The 16,087-nt window shown below is 56.2% G+C and overlaps 1 protein-coding gene across 8 annotated transcripts in view; it reads right to left on the bottom strand.

Annotated features, from left to right (window-relative positions):
- Positions 1–897: 897 nt before the first annotated feature.
- Positions 898–16,087, bottom strand: part of KIAA0232 (KIAA0232 ortholog) — an 83,022-nt gene continuing 67,832 nt past the window's right edge. For 5 of the 8 annotated variants that reach the window (XM_027971226.3, XM_042251667.2, XM_042251666.2 and 2 more), the window contains 3 exons: positions 10,207–10,318; positions 5,786–5,883; positions 898–3,455 (listed from right to left, as the gene is read on the bottom strand). In XM_027971226.3, coding sequence (XP_027827027.1) covers positions 3,276–3,455; positions 5,786–5,883; positions 10,207–10,318 — 390 coding nt within the window. In that variant the 3' untranslated portion in view covers positions 898–3,275. The remainder of the gene's footprint in view (positions 3,456–5,785; positions 5,884–10,206; positions 10,319–16,087) is intronic. The other 3 variants (XM_015096653.4, XM_027971228.3, XM_027971229.3) reach the window with 3 other exon arrangements.

The following is a 16,087-nucleotide window of genomic DNA, read 5'->3' as shown; positions in this document are numbered from 1 at the left end:
CAGAACTTATTAAATCCATGTACTAGAATGATAAGCTGTAAAAGTGATGCAGGTCGTTACTGACAATGAGAAGATCTCTTGAAGAAAAACCTATTTCTGAAGCTACAGAAGAGCAAGCGTAGTGCCACCCTGTACTGTGAATGTCTCTCTATACATACATCCACATACCCACTCAGCTGTCTAGGAAGGTGTTCACACAAAGCTTAGAAGCTACCCTCTCAGGGTGATGGAGGTATGGATGAGTTTTCTTTTATACTTTTAAAATAATATATTGCTTTCTTGAAATGTACAGTCATTATGTTAATATAAATACACATTCCCCGCCCCCCCCGCCCCCAACCCACAAAGAAAAAGACTAAGCTTTTTCTACCACCACAGGACAAAAAGGTGTTTTTCTTTGCAAGATTCAGGCAGTAGTTCCTACGGGTGGGAATGGGGAGGCGGGGGTAGGCTCTTTTCTCAGCAGGATTCAGGCAGTAGTTCCCAGGGGTGGGAATGGGGGGTGGAGGGCGGGGTAGGTTCTTTTCTCAGCAAGGCCCCAGCCACTTTCTTCTCCAGCAAAGCAGACGCCAGCACTTTCAACAGTGCCCATCTTCAGTTCAGTTGCTCAGTCGTGTCTGACTCTTTGTGACCCCATGAATCGCAGCACACCAGGCCTCCCTGTCCATCACCAACTCCAGGAAGAGCTAAATAACCTTCACCTGGAATTTAACACATTATTAACTCAGGGTGATCTCTGCGGAAATTAACACCTGTGGGCGTTAAGTCAGTGGGGGTTACGTAACGGGATTTGTTACATAAGGGAATATGGACTTGGTTTCTGGTCAGTAAGTTGCTAAGAGGAGGCTGGTGTTCTTTAATAAAAGAATCTTTGCTGCGATAAACAAAGACAACCAATGGCTTTTTAACTTTTTTATTTGGTGTTAACTCCACAAGAAAACAAAACAAAACAAAAAATCGGTTACTCTGGTGTACGTGAAATCAGAACGATACAACCACGGGAAAAGAATCTCAGCCCAGGAATGGGAAACTGGTGCTTCAGTGCTAAGATGTGCAACGCGCTTCATACCACAGTACGTTTCAGCGTTTTGCCAACTTTTTAAAGAGATGCTTTTTCTTTGTGATCACTCACTTACAAAACTGAAAACCACAACTTTCAACTCTGTCGCTGAGAGCCTCCGGGCTTCAGCCACTTAGCTACGAAAACAAATAAATACGTAATCTGTTCACTCCCTCGCCCACTTGTAATCCCTTCCCGTTCCCGTGGGAGGTGCGTCGCCTTCCCACCAGCGTGAGGAAGTCTGCACGTGACCACCTGGAGCCTTTTCATGATAAAAAAAAAAAGCAGCTGTCCGAAATCACCGAGCTAAAGGTTGTGTCTGAAATCTATTTATTTGGTCTCGGCTACATGAGCAACGATTTCTAGAATGATCGTCACTGTAGTGATTTTTTTTTAGGAATTTTACAACTTCCAATTCTTTTTTTGCCTTTGCTGTTAAAAATTATATTTCAGTGCAGATGCTAATCAATTTTTAGGAAGCTCTGGAAGAAAGAAAAATACATAAACCCTTATAAAGTCTATAAATAAATAACAGCAACATAAAAACCTTACACACGCACACACACACACACACACAAACCCACTTTAAAGTGTCAAAGATGTGCTGTATAAAAACAAACCCTGACGTGTGGTGAGACCAAACCCCACGGCCCATCAGGTTTCCCACAGTGAGGACAGAGAGTGCCGGGGGAGGGGGTGACTCCACGGCCCTGGAGGGAGTTTCCTGTGTCATCATGAAGGCAAGGCAATGAAACCCAATGCTTGAAGCAAACCACGTATTCTTGGCCAGCTCAGCTCCCAGCTAGTACATGTTACGGGTCTAGTGCCCGCCAGAATCAGTGGTGGAGCTGTCTCATCCAGTTAAGACTTCCCGACGTTACAGACACGCTCAACTGATCTCACACGTCGGTTAAAAGAAGAAAAGTAATTTTAAACATTTAGGTTTTGCAAATATTGCTCCTTCTAACTTCAGCCTGTTGCCTGGCGGCGTGAAAAGCTTGAGGAAGTGACCGTTGTGAAACGGATGGGCCTGGACGAGACGGACCGAGCCCTGGCTTCTGCATGCCACTGGCGGGTGGGCCCCGTGGAGCCGCCACAGCGGTACGGGAGAAACCAGGACTCTGCCCCCGGCCCGCCACACACACAACTTGCCCAGAACATTCTCTCAAACACAAAAGGAGATCTAAGCTATGCTAAGTCAGAGCCAGGAGCGCAGCCAGCTGCTGCAGCCAAGGTCTCTTTGGGGTCGTGAGGTGGCCTACGTTTCAGGTCAGACGTTTACAATCTCAAGTTCTGGGGCGGAGGTGGGAACGGGGGGTGGGGGGCGGCTTGGATTCCATGTCGGTCACTGCAAGAATCTCACCCGCAACTCAGGTCCTCACCGAGTATTGCCAAGACTCACCGCAAACAACCCTGACTGGTGTCTGCGGGGGTCAAAGAGACTGCGACGAGAGCGGGCTAGGGTGCCCCGCCCCGCCCTCCGCCCCACCTGGCCTCACATGCCACCCCACACCTCCAAGTCCTTGGCTGCCTCAGCTAGCGAGGAGGTCCCCGACCATGGCACTGTCCATGGTACATACTCTAGGGGAAGATCCTAAGATAGAAAACACAGTATTTTTGTTAAGTCTCTAAAAGCACACCCTTGCAGTTCCTACGTTAAATGTACATGAGATTTTTTTTACTGAATGGAGACCGGGGATGAGTCACCCGGGCTGCCCTCTGGCCTCCGGAGACAGGCACTGACTCGCTGCGGGGGTATGCGTTCACACCCCAGTTCGGAGAGGACAGAGCCTGCGTGTCCCCGAAGCTAGAGTCTCTGAGGAGTGAACGTGGGCGCTGACGCTGCGGTGCTAGCAAGGGGGGGGCGGTGACGGACTGCGGCTGGAAGTGGGGAGGGCTGCGGCAGCGAGAGGACGCGGAAGGCAGTGATGCTTCAAGACGAGCACATGCACACCGGTTCTAGTCTAGTTCAGAGAGCCAAGAATTTTAACAGCTTGGAAGAAGAAAAAAAAAGAAAGAAAGAAAATCTTCAACAGGACAGCTGTCCTCAACTCTAAAATAAGCAAGAGAAAGAGAATTACTGATCTGAACCAGTTAATTGAAGAAGAAACCTAAGTTGTTGTTTTAGATTAACAGGCCTCACAAAAGGGTACTTTCCCCCCTCACATAGCAATTAAAAAAAAAATAACTTGTACTGCTCTGCGGGGGGGCGGGGTTAGAGATGAGTTCGGGAGAAGAGCGCCTCCTCGCCGGGGTCCGCCCACTCGCCTCCACCTTCCGAGCCTGAGTCCTCCGCGGCGGAGCCGGCGCTGGAGCACGGCGTGCGGTGGAAGCCGTTGGGCTGGGCTCCGGCGTCCCGCTCTGCTGTGCACCTCGCTTCATAAACAGAAGACACCTGAGGGGAGAGGGACAAGGAACGAGTTTTCGAAAGGTCACAGAAGGGCCGGGGGAGGCGCTTTTTTTCACATACAGAGGTTAAGGAACACACTATTGGTGGATATTTTCCGGTGGAGAGTTACCAGACTGAAGTTTTCCTGTTTGAAAGCAAAACGAACAAGCTCTCCCTCCTGACCTATAAAGGACCCCGGACCCTGATTCTCCACGTTCCCGCCTTCTGGAGTCTCAGCGCCGCCTTGCCCTCCTGGGGCTTCTGTTCCAGGGGCGGACAGCAAGCAGACCGATCGGCCCACACCTCTGCCAGCTTCCTGCTGCGCTGACCAGCTGGGGTGGGCAGGGGAGCGCTGATGGGGGTCCAGACAGGAGTGGCGGGGACAGCGGTTCTTTTGAGGAGATGCTGAGAAGAGAGCTGGGCCACAGAAAAAGCAGAGCTGGCAGGGACCCTGGGGGCGGTGCTTCTGAACCGGGGGCCCACTGGCATGAGGGGCGTTTTAGAGAAACTCTTGGTTGTGTGGGGCTGCCCCCCGCCCAGCAGACAGGCAGCTTCCTGGCCCTCGGGACACTAGCTGCAAGTGGTGGTCCCTGCCCAGTCACAGTACCCAGCAATGCTTCCCTGCACCCGTCATGGTTAATTAGCCACGCCACCCTCCCCTGACAGTGGCTGGGTAGTTCTTCCCGTTCCCCCCGTGATGAGCAATGCCCCTCATTCATAGTAACTAACAAGCCGCTCCCCCCTCCAGTGGCTAGCAAAAAGCCCCTCCCTCGCGGTGACCAGCACCCCCTACTTACTACAGTAACTACCCATGCCCCGCCAGTCATAGTGGCTTAGCAACACCCACCCCCTGCCCCCACCCCCACCTCCAGATGGCAGTACTGTCCCTGGTTCAGAGCCCCCCCACCCCCTACCCCGAGGAAGGAGCACAGAAAGACTGCCACACCAACGGGGGAGCAGAGGCGCGCGAGGGCAGACACACAGGCCTGGCAGGGAGAGCGCATCCACTCCGTGCACAAGGGCGGAAGGACGTGGGGCTGAGGGCGCGGCTCGATCGACACGCAGGCTCTGGCTGTGCGACTTCAGAGGCGTGTTTGGAAAATCTGTGCTCATGTGTGCTCGGCCGTGTTGGACTCTCTGTGACCCCATGGACTGAAGCCCCCCACCCCCGCCCCGCTCCTCTGTCCAAGGGATTCTTCAGGCAAGGATACTGGAGTGGGCTGCCCTGCCCTCCTGCGGGGGGAAATCTTCCTGACCCAGGATCGAACCTGCGTCTCCTGCCTGGCAGGGGGGTTCTTTACCCCCTGAGCCAGCGGGGAAGCCCCTCGGAATCTTTCCGGGCCTTCTGTTCTCTGCAGGCTGGCAGAGCAGCACCCGCCTCCTGGGCGACCGAGGTAACAGAGCGGGGGTGCTGTGCCTTGTGGTGGGAGAGAGCGGGGGTGCTGTGCCTTGTGGTGGGAGAGAGCCGGGCTGGAGGGGCAGGTGGGAGCAGGAAGCCCGCTCGCGAAGCGCAGGCAGCGGGCGGCAAAGGGGGGCGGGGGAGTGTGAACGCGGAGGCGGGAGAGCCCGGAGGCCTGGGGTCGGCTGAGAGGAGGGCGGGCGGCGTGCGGACGGGCTGGGGACTGAAGCTGGGGCGGCGGTCGAGGGCAGAACGGCCACGGAGCTGGATGCAGAGAATGCTGGGGACGCCCCAGACGCCTGTCTTGATGCGTTAAGTCCAGCAGGTCCACGGACACAAAGACCACGGGGGCGCTGGGGGCGGGGGCGCTGGGGGCGGGGGCGGGGGAAGGACGACTTCCACGAGACTTCGACTGACACTGACAAATCACGCCGAGAAGCCAGAGGGGCTCCTTTGGACTCATTCAGCTGCCTGCCTAACCAGGCGAGATCCGGGCCCTCCCTGAGCTGGCGCCCCAAAGAGCTCGGGCAGGGCAGAAGGCAGGGGCGGCAGACACACGGGGCCTGCCTTCAGCTGCGGCAGGGCCACAGCGGCGCTCTATGGGGGCGGGGGGCGGGGGGCGGAGGGCAGGTGTGAGTGGAGGGGCTCCTTTCTGCTGTGCATTTTGAAAGATGGAAAGGGTGTCCACCCGAGCATCTTAAGGGGGAACCACGGGGTCAGACGTGTGTGGGGCAAACACGCTCTGGCAGGAGTGAGGGATGGACTGCAAGGAGAAGGGGGCCGGGGGGAGGCCTTGGCAGTGAGTGGGAGGCAAGGCAGACCAAAGGGTCGCAGCCGCAGAGCTCGGGGCCGGGAGAGGCAGCCGCGAGACTACCGGTTGTGCATGGCGCTGGCGGCTACTGCGAGTTAGTAGTAAGGAGGAGGACAGTCCACTTACCCTATTAAAATCTAACAGACGCTCTTCATTACTGGGCATTTCTTTAACATCTGGATACTCTTCTATACCATTCTCTCCCTTGGCATTTGTATAACATTCTTAAATCATTTTGAATGGAGAAGGGAAAAGAGGGAAAGGGGGGGAGATTGCATTAAGACACAGTCATGAAACATACCATTCTTGTTTCATTTTTTTTTGCTGAGCAGTCAGATCACGAAAAGCAGACATGGTCAGCATCAGCTAGCCAGGTGTGCGCCAGGAAAACGTTAGGCCAGTTTAAAAAAAATGTTTCTAATGAGTTGTTCATGGAGTAAAAAAAAAAAAAAAAAAAAAAAGAGGCCAACATAACCTCACAGTCTTGTTAATCCCACCACGAGACACTCTCTCAACAACATACTCACACCTCTCAAGTGACAGGCCCTGGTAACACAGGATTAAAAAGGCCCGCAAGGCCCCGGGGGTGGACATGGTGTGGAGGGAGACGGATGACGCGCCATGAACACGCTGCTGGACAAGGGGACAAATGCATCTCAGACGAGACGAGGGGTGACGGGAGAACACAGAGCGGGCAACAGCCTGTCTGTCCCTCCTCAGCTCAGCACAGCCTAAGCCATCTGACAGGGAGGGGCAGGAGGAGGGGGCTCGCAGGCTGACTGGGGGGCTTGGGACTGCATGCTGGGACTCGAAGGCATCAAGTGCCAGTCACCTGGTCCCATGGTTCTCAACCCTGCTTTCCCGTGCAGATCACCTGGGGAGCCTTAAGACCAGCCTGGAAGCCCCAGGCCCCGCCTGAGACTTCGCACTTGATCTGGGGCAGGCTCTGGTTTCAGCTGTTTCCGGCGGGGCTCCCCGGTGATCCTGATGCATGGCCAGGGCTGAGGCCCACCTTAACTCAGATCAGCCCCCAGGCACCTTCGCTGTGTGGGAAGGGTGCAGAGGAGGAGACCTGACCTCCTGTGAGTCAGCATCCTGCCGGCTGGCTGGCAGTCACTGCGTGGCGCAAGATGAGACATCCCCGATGAGATGGGGACCCGCAGGGCCCATGGCGGCAGGGCCAGCTCGAGGACTGCGCCCTCCCACCACCCCCGGGGGAGGGCCTGTGCACCCTGTTTGGCCTCCCCAGGAAAGGCTGCACTCTCCGCAACCTTCAGTTCTGACAGCCTGGGGCCCTCAACCTCCCTGGTGCACATTCATGAGAAACCCCAGGCTCTGATGAGACAGGCTGTCAGCTGACTCGGGGAGATTCTACTTAACTGTGCTGTAACTAGGGGCTAATTACTGAAAGAGCCCCAGTGCTCTCATCTCTAGAGAAATTTCTATGCAAGTTAAGACAGGTGCGCGGCCTCAAGTGCAAGGCTGGTACACACGGTAAACGTCTTCTCGAGTGCTGCTACCCAAAGCCTGGCTTTGGGCCCACCTGCCTTGGGACAGCTGGTTAAGACGCTCCACCGAGGCAGGAACCCAGCACCCAGCCCAGGCCATCAGCTTTTCTCAGCTCGCCTGCCAAGCTCTACCATCCCGACGCCCCACGGCACTCAGCTGCCCCTTGGATGAGGTGGGAAGGTGACTATGTCCTTGGCTGGAACGCGCCAGGAGGTGGAGTGGGTCCCCCCCAACCCACCGGCGTCCCGTTCTCTTCCTGCTTTAGGGTTCTATGCGGACACAAGGGGTCAGTGGATGCCCCAGGCATCAGGAAAGGGCAATGCTGACTGTTGTCAGGGTTCTTCATGGTCTCCATGGCCCTGGTGACCACAGGCCAGGCCAGTTCTGGGCATTTCAGTCTTTACAACTATTCTCTAAGAAAGCCATCTCTTTCAGCCTCTTTTTACAAATACAGACTGTGGAGCACAGAAAGGCTTGTCATCACCTGAGGTCTAGCAGCTGGAGAAGGGAAGCACTGGGTTCCAGCCCAGCTCTGTCTGCTGAACCCTTAACCGTCACCTGCACTGAGTCCCTGCAGGGCCCTCTCTCTAAGACCAAAAGAACATGCACACTTTTCGAACTGAGTGTGTGAGCCCTGCAGGCGGAAGCTCAGGACAGCCCAGGGGAGGCACACAGTCCGCTTGGCCCTCGTGGCCAGGGGCCCTGGGCGCAGCAAGTGCGCTCCTGCTCCCCGCGGCGGGCGCCCCGGTGGGCACCTCTGTCCACAAATGGTCTCGGCTGTCACACGCCACCTGCCCCGGCCCCTGTGTGGACTGCGCCTGCAGGTAGTCCCGGCTTGGGCCCTGATTCCCTGGGGTCCCTGCATTTCCAGCGCCCAGAACAGCGCCTGGCATGAGATGAGTGTGCAAGAAGGCTTTACCAAAGGAGCGTGTGTGTGGATGCACAGCAGGGCAAGGGAGGGGGTTCCCTCACTGCCCTCCGGGGTCGTGCTGCTGCCCTCCGGGGTCTCCGTCTCCCGACTCGCTCGGAAAAAGGGACACTCCTCCTCCCCCACAGGGAAGCTGGGGCTGCCTGGTCAGGCCCTGACTCAGAGCTGCATGGGCTTCTTATGAGGCATGAGCGGCGTCAGAAGCTTCAGGAGCGAGGGGAGTCGGCAGGCCTGGCTGCTGAGCAGGTGAGAGGCCACTTGCTCTCCGGGCTGAGCTCCTCCTCAGACTGTGCCCTGCCCGCCCCCACCCCCCCCAACCCCGCCGGGCTGGAAGAACCGGGCTTCATGACATCACCACCAGGGGTAGCTGGGAGTGGCAGGTCATCTGAAAGCCTGGCTACCATGCTTTGTCCACTGAACATTCCTGCACGCCACACCGCAATTACAAAGAGCTCTGTGTGCCTCAAGCCGCGTGCAGCACCTACAACGCACGGCACGGAAAACCACAGGCCAAGAGCTGGAGCGGCTGCCTCGCTAGTGACAGGAAACCAGGCCGAGGCCACCAAGACGTCCCCGTGGCCCAGGGAAGCCCACCCGGGGTGCTTAGGGGTCACCCTGTGCAGGCCCCCGCCCACCCCCCGCTCCGGGCAGGCGCGTCCTGGGGCGGGGCCCCCTGGCCCTCCTCATCTGCATTCCCCACGACTGCAGCTGGGACTCGCTCAGCCAGGGCAGCCACTGGACTCCGGTCAGCATCCAGTCTGCACTCCTATTGTCCCTGTGTCTCCCGGGCGCCGCGTGTGGAGGCCGCTGGAGAGCACGCTTGGACCTCAGGGCTACAGCCAGCACTCAGGCCTGGGCTGAACAGCTGGAGCCATTCAGACGGATGCACCATCTGAGGCAAAACCAGGCTTTCTGTGGGGGCTATAAAGACTGAAGCACCTTGGAAATAATGAAGAGTGGCTACATATTAGCTAATGGCAGAGGAGCCAGCCTTCAGTAGAGGCTGTTAAATAAAAAAGATGCTGGAAATGAAGACTCTGCTGCCCTCATGACCCTGGGGAGGCAGGGGTGGGGAGCCACTTCTGTGCCCACAGGACAAAGAGAAGACGCGGACAACCTCAGGTCCCCCGGTCGGCTGAGGCCAGGCTGCGAGGGCACTGCCCCGCGGGCGGGGAGGGGAGACGGGACGCACAGGCGAACACGCGAATACCAACTGGAGCCCGGCCTCCTCCCAGGGCCCTGAGTGGAAAGACCTCGAGACCAGTGCTGCAGCTGGCGGGGCCTAGGCGACCACAGCAGGCCGCACAGGCTCAGCCCCGAGCTGACTGCTCGGCCGCTGCCTCGGTTCTCTCCTCCCTGAGAATGGCAGGCCCGGGCTGTTTATCGCTTCCGAGGAGGCGCCCCCGCCGGGAGGTTCATGGATGAGAAGCCCTTTCCCAGTCTGCCCCCACGTCCCTCTCCCTGGTCTGCCCAAGCGCCCTCCCACGGCTCGCGGTCACAGAAAGTCACTCAGCAAACTCTGGCCTCTGCCACACAGCCCCCTGGGGCTGCTCTCTGCTCTCCTTCCCCCCCAGGGGCCTTTATCTTGTCATACCAGACCGTGACAAGAGGCCAGGAGCCCAGCAGGTGCCCTCCAGTCCTTCCCCACTCCGATTCTCTTGCTAGAATTGCTTTAGGAAAAAAACGCACCCGACCTGACACCCTCCAACATGAGCTCTTGCAAGCAGCCCTCTCCTTCCTGTTCAAACTCCACCTAACTCGGCAGAACTCATGAGCCTGCTGACCAACTCGGCTCATCCCCTGCTGGTCTCTCCAGCCTCGGCTGGGCCCGGGGGCAACTCTGATTCCCACCCTGACTGGCCACCGACCCTCCCACCTTTGCCCCCCTCCCTGGGGGCTTACGTGTCTCCACGGCCCACCCCGCCCTAGGCTGCTGGTGGGTATAAGAGTGGGGTCCAGCCCACGCTCACCTCTTGTGTCCCCAGTTGCCCATGACCAATGCCTGTCACACAAAATGCTTCCGGACCGATATTCACAGCGAAAGGAACAGACTGCTCTTTAAGGAGCTAAGAGATCTGAGCTGGTGAAGGGTCCCGCCAGGTCTCCTTACCTTCACACTCCGAGGCGGGGAAAAGAGGCGAGTACAAGGCTTTCTCCCACCAGGTTTGTTTCTCTTGACTCCGGTTCATTCCATGCACATCAGTGTTCAATACAGGGAACTGCTTAGATTAAACCAAATACAGACCAAGTTTATAAACTTTCAAGATAAAAGGGAAAATTCAAACATTATTAACTAGTGACTGCAAACCCAGGATTTTTTTAATTGATGATTTTATTTTTTACTATTTTACTGGCGTCCCTGATAGCTCAGTTGGTAAAGAATCTGCCTGCAATGCAGGAGACCCTGGTTCTGATTTCTGGGTTGGGAAGATCCCCTGGAGAAGGGAAAGGCTACCCACTCCAGTATTCTGGCCTGGAGAACTCCACAGACTGTATAGTCTCTGAAGTCGCAGAGTCAGACACGACTGAGCGACTTTCACTTTCACTGTTCTACTAGACAAGGTGAACAAAAAAGCCACGTTCACAGCACATAAAGGAAGTTTTTCTTAAAAAAAGCACTGATACTGGAAATGGAATACGAAAAATACAACAAGGTTATCACAAGACAAAAACAGCAGGAAATAGCCTTGAGGAGAGCAAGTTTCCAGATCTTGGAACAGCAGAGCTAGTGGGGGTTGGGGGTGTGTGTGTGTGGCCCTGAGCCCCTTCTCCCCATTCAAGTGTGGGGAGGACTCTCTTCTCCTTCACACACTCAGGCAGGAGGGAGTCAAAGAAGCAATACCAACCTAATGGTCTTTACAGTAATGATCTGCTTCAGTGAGAACCAGAAGGAAGCTGAGACTAAAACCAAATAACCAAACGGACAGTAATTCAGCTTCAAAACAGGAAACGTACATGGAAACGAGAGGAAAGTGGGACTCTGGAGCACGGGAGAGACCCCACATCCTCTGCAGGCCCCAGGCCCTGGCACAGCGGAAGCTGCCCAAGCCGGGGAGGGGGACCAAGTCCAAGCCCAGGCCCCACCCTTCACTGGCAGAGCTCTTGAGCTCCAGCAGGACCTGCCTACCATCCTGGGCGGGGCCAGCCGCGGCCACCACGGGTGCACCCTGGGATGCTGGGGACAGGGCAACCCCCCATCCCTGCTCCTTTCCTGCTCAGCCTGACACCAGGCCCTCCAGGGTGAGGCCCGCTTTGGGCATCTCCGCACCTCCCGTCGCCCCTCACAGCCTCAACCAGGGCCTGCTGGGTCGATGCGCATGCTCTGTGAACACTCCACAGGCCTTTGTTTCAGAAGACGCTTCATCACAAGTTTAGGCCCTGATCTGTTTCAGCAACCGATGATTTTCAATTCTGATAGGATTTATTCTGAACAAACAACGTAAATCACTTTATCAAAACCTTTTTGGACTCAGGAATGTGTGTTTATTAAGCTAAAGGGGAAATATATGTCAGCTCCTAATTTTCGTTTAACTTCTCAGAAACACTCTTCAATCAGAAACTGAAGAGGATTTCGTTCTGTCCACCCAGAGCAGCCACTCAACTGCCACCATTCTCTCTTGAAGTGTATTCCAACAATAACGATTAGAAAGCTATTAGACAAGCAGACACCAAGGTGAACTGCACCGATGAGGCCGGGGCTAATGCAAATAAAGCCAGCAATGTGCCAGGGCTGCGGTTAATTCGAGGTGATGATTCCTGCATTGGGCACGCAGCTCACAGGACCGGAAGGCCTCGCTGGAAAGCCTCAGCCTTCTCTGCAGGGCACACCTGTCTGCATGCAGATCCTCAGCGCTAAGGATGGCTCCCTGGACAAACGTGTCTCCATCACCCAAGACACTACCGAGAGGCAATGGATTCAAAGGTAACCAGCTCCTACCTGTGAAAGAAAAACACCTGGGGCGGGCCATGGAACGATCGAGTGTTTATTCAGGTGGGCGCAGCTGGACTACTTCTCCTTTAATCCCTTCTCGGATTCAGGGCGTGGGGTAAAGAGCAGGAAAAGGGACAGGACCCGTCAGGACAGACAGGACAGGTGGGGAAGAGCAGGCTGGGGGCGCCAAGGGGCAGACAGGTGACTGGGCAGCAAGGACAGGAGGAGATGAGACAGACATAAGCCGACCGGACAGCGAGTGCAAGGGCAGGAGCTGCATCTCGCTGACGGGCACCCCTCTGGGAGAAGGGCTGGCACAGAGCGGGGACGCCACGGCCGCTGGCCTTGAGAAAAGCTCCCCGCCCGGCCGGAGGCCCTGATGGTCCAGCACGCCGCTCCCGCGGCCCTGATGAGACCACCGTTAGTTGCGTTGTTCAGTTTCTGCCATCGTCTTTAAGTTTTTTTTTCTGCATCCTTCCTTCGAGTATCAATTCCAATGGCGAGGACTTATTTCTCCTGTTTTGTTTACACTGAATACGTGGTCAGTGAATATGCATTACGTTATGACATTTTTCCACTTAGCTATTTCCAGCGTTGAAGCCTGCACGCCAAAGATGACCAGGAGGCCTTGCTTGACTAATGTCTGCTTAATGTACTAATTCACCTTCTGCAGTGGCTGAGCATGAAAAGGATGAAGACAGGCTGAAGGAGACGGAGAACAGAATGGGGCACGGCCCTGGGCGCTCCCGGCAGCTCTGTCTCAGCTCCGCTCCCTCCCCTCCAGGCTCACTGGCTACCTGGACCCCTCTGACTCTGGGGTCCACTGTGGCACACTGAGCACCCCCATCCTGCCACACACGTATCCGCCCTGCCTTCCCGTGGCACAAGTGCTCTAACGTACGTGTAGCTTCACGCTGCTTATGGAATGTACCTCCAAGGATGCAGACCTCTCTCTCTCTGGTCCTTTATACCCGGCACCCAGAGCAGTGCCCAGACAGAGTGGCTCTTAACAAATGTGCGACGGATGAAGGACAGTAAAGAGGGAAGACGCGAACACTACCCAGAAAGCCTAATCGAAAACATCTGTAGCAGGAGATGTAACGGTCAGTACTTCTTCAGGAGATCAAAGCTGGGTAAATGCTCGCTGCTTTAAATCTGCACTGAACACCCCTGCATCTGGTGACCAGACTGGAGTCCGGGGCCCTGCCCTGGGTTCTGTTCTGCGAACAGAGTGCTGAATGGTGCCCTGGGTCCCAGCCAGCTCCCCTTATTCACATCACGAAAGGAAGAGGAAGTGAAGAGACGCCCTGCGCCAGAGCGCCCAGCAGGGCCACGGCTGTCCTAGTCCTCCTTGCTGGCCGGGAAGTGCGTGGCGGTAGAAGGAACTCCGGCTCTCCCTCACGCAGGGATCCGGGGCAGGTGGCCCACCCTCCGCACCCACGTGCCCTGAGCCGTCCCGGGGAGGGGTGGGGAACGTCACTGCTGGCGTTCGGTAGGGGGGTGGTGGCAATGGAGGGCACAGCATCTGGCGCAGGTGGGCTGGGCCCTCACGCCCTCCGCTCGTCAGAGCCCCTGACCCCCACGGCACTGCTGTCTGTCCCAAGGAATGCCTTCCCCTGCTGGACTGCAAACTCCTGGAGGCACGATGAAGCCTCTTGCTGCTGCTCTGGGCCTTCGAGGGCACGACAGGGAGTCAGCCATCGAGCAGACAACAGAGCGGACACTCCTGCCACAAGGCCACGCAGAGCTGGGCACTGAGGCACACGGCTCCTCACCTGTCCTCACCTTTCCCTCACACCTCAGCTGCCACGACCACGTGCTGGCTGCCACCCTGCACAGGTGAGATGCTCACCTGTGTGACTGCTGCTGCTTCTGCCTGGCCTGCCCCGCCTCCTCCCTTCCGCCCTGGACATTCAGGTCTGTGCACCAGCCTCCTCCACACTCGCAGGCTGGGTCGGTCCTCCTTGGGTTCCCACGCCTCCTGTGTTCACCCTCCACAGGCCGTCACCCCTGCCACCTCAAATTATGTGGGCCCGAACACCCTCAAAGGACTTCCTTGTAGCTCAATCAGTAAAGAATCTGCCTGCAATGCAGGAGACCAGGGTTCGATCCCCGGGTTGGGAAGTTCCTCTGGAGAAGGGAATTGCAATCCACTCCAGTATTCTTGCCTGGTAATTCCATGGACAGAGAAGCCCAGTGGGCCACAGTCCGTGAGATCGCAAAGAGTTGGACACGACTGAGTGACTCACACACGTAAACACCCTCAAATGTAAGGAACCAGCTAGGAAATTATAGTACCTCCAAATGATGGAGAAAATGCAGAATATGCAGAAATAATATGCAGAAAATAAAGAAGGGTGATTCTAAATAAAGTGTCATTTCAGTCAAAAAAGAAAAAAGGTCAGACAAAAAAAAAAGTAGAACATACGTGAACACGTATGTGCTTCCACAAGCATGCAGGGTCCTCAGAGGCAACACGCTGGGACTCACACTCGCAGCTAGGAGGGGACTGGTCCGCCACAGACACGCCCTCCTGGAGCGCCCGAATTGGAACCACGGCAGAGAATGCCCTGCGCGACGGAGAACAAGTCAGCTGCTCGCAGACTGGTCTTCAGGACCAGGCTGAATTCTCCCAGGACAAGGACAGCCTCTGGTTCACTCAGGGCACCTGCCGCAGGGATGCACCCAGGACGGGCGAGTGTTTAATAAATGTTTGCTGAACTGAACTCAACTAACCTTTTGAAAAGGATCGTTAAGTCATGCTCCTGGGTACCAGTTCTATCAGAAATCCTACATTCTAGACCACCTGTGCTCTAAAACAGATGGACAACTAGTGACTTTAAAAAAACACAGAGCCCTGCCCTCTGCAAAGACTGCCCTCACTCAGGGAAGTGGGGGGAAGATGACCTGGCTGGAGATCTCCGAGATGGACAGGCAGCATGAGAGTGAAGAGGCAAGATCCTGGCCCCAAACTGGGGCCTTTCGGGCCACCCTCAACCTTTCTGCAGCTCAGATGAAGCTACGGGGTGGGAGCTGTAGGCAACGATGCTGAGAGATCAGGGCTGAGAGGACTGGCGACGGCAAGGGTCCTCCGAGGACTTAGCTGGCGCCCCAGACCTGTCAGGTTTGCTGGGAAAGATCGAAGGCAGGAGGAGAAGGCAGGACGACAGAGGATGAGAGGGTTGGATGGCATCACCGACCCAACGGACATGAGTTTGAGTAAACTCCGGGAGTTGGTGATGGACAGGGAGGCCTAGCATGCTGCAGTCCATGGGGTTGCAAAGAGTCAGACACGACTGAGCGACTGACCTGAACGGACGTGTCAGACAAGCCAGAGCTCTGGTAACACAGAGACGCCGACACTCCAGGAGGTGGAGGCCTGTGGAGGTGGCTGTGGCGCAGACTCGCTGTCTCTTTTTCTTCCTTCTCCATCTGGTGCCAAGCGAGACACCAAGTACATGAGGGAACTTTTCAGGATGAAAAGCGGGGTGACCAGCAAACAGATGAAGGCTGACAGCGTTATACTCTTTTGCCGTCCTGAGCAGCTCAGATGTCAGGGTTTCGGCGGGATTTAATTCGTGGCTAAAGATCGCCAGGCAAGAGCCTCAGAGAGATTCTTGGGTTGCTGTGGGGACTTCCCACCACTACCTGCACTTACGGCCTCACCTAGGCACTGACCGGACACAAATGAGATGTCATCTGAATCCATGAGGAGCTCACAGCTTAACAAAGAAAGGACACCGCTGACTCAGGAAAAATGGCAAAAGCAACTAAGAGGAAAGGCATCAAGCACGTGAAAATTAAAAGGAAGGAGAAATGGTTTCTGCTGTGGGTGGAGCAGCGAGGAATGGGGGATGTGGGAGGGAGGGGCGCCTCGTGGGTTCAGCTGGACGGAGCCGCGTGAAGGCAGGCGGGCGGAGCATGCAGGACGACAGAGGCGAGGAAGGGATGAGCCAGCTGCTCTCCAGCCACAGGTGGCCTGACTTATTGACACCTCCACCTGACTTTTTAAGAAGCTGCCCCTGGAAAAGGGCCGGGGGGGCAGAGCCACAGGCTTCTC

Source organism: Ovis aries, chromosome 6, assembly GCF_016772045.2.
Source record: "Ovis aries strain OAR_USU_Benz2616 breed Rambouillet chromosome 6, ARS-UI_Ramb_v3.0, whole genome shotgun sequence".
NCBI lineage: Eukaryota > Metazoa > Chordata > Mammalia > Artiodactyla > Bovidae > Ovis > Ovis aries.
This window is presented reverse-complemented; position numbering and strand designations above follow the sequence as displayed.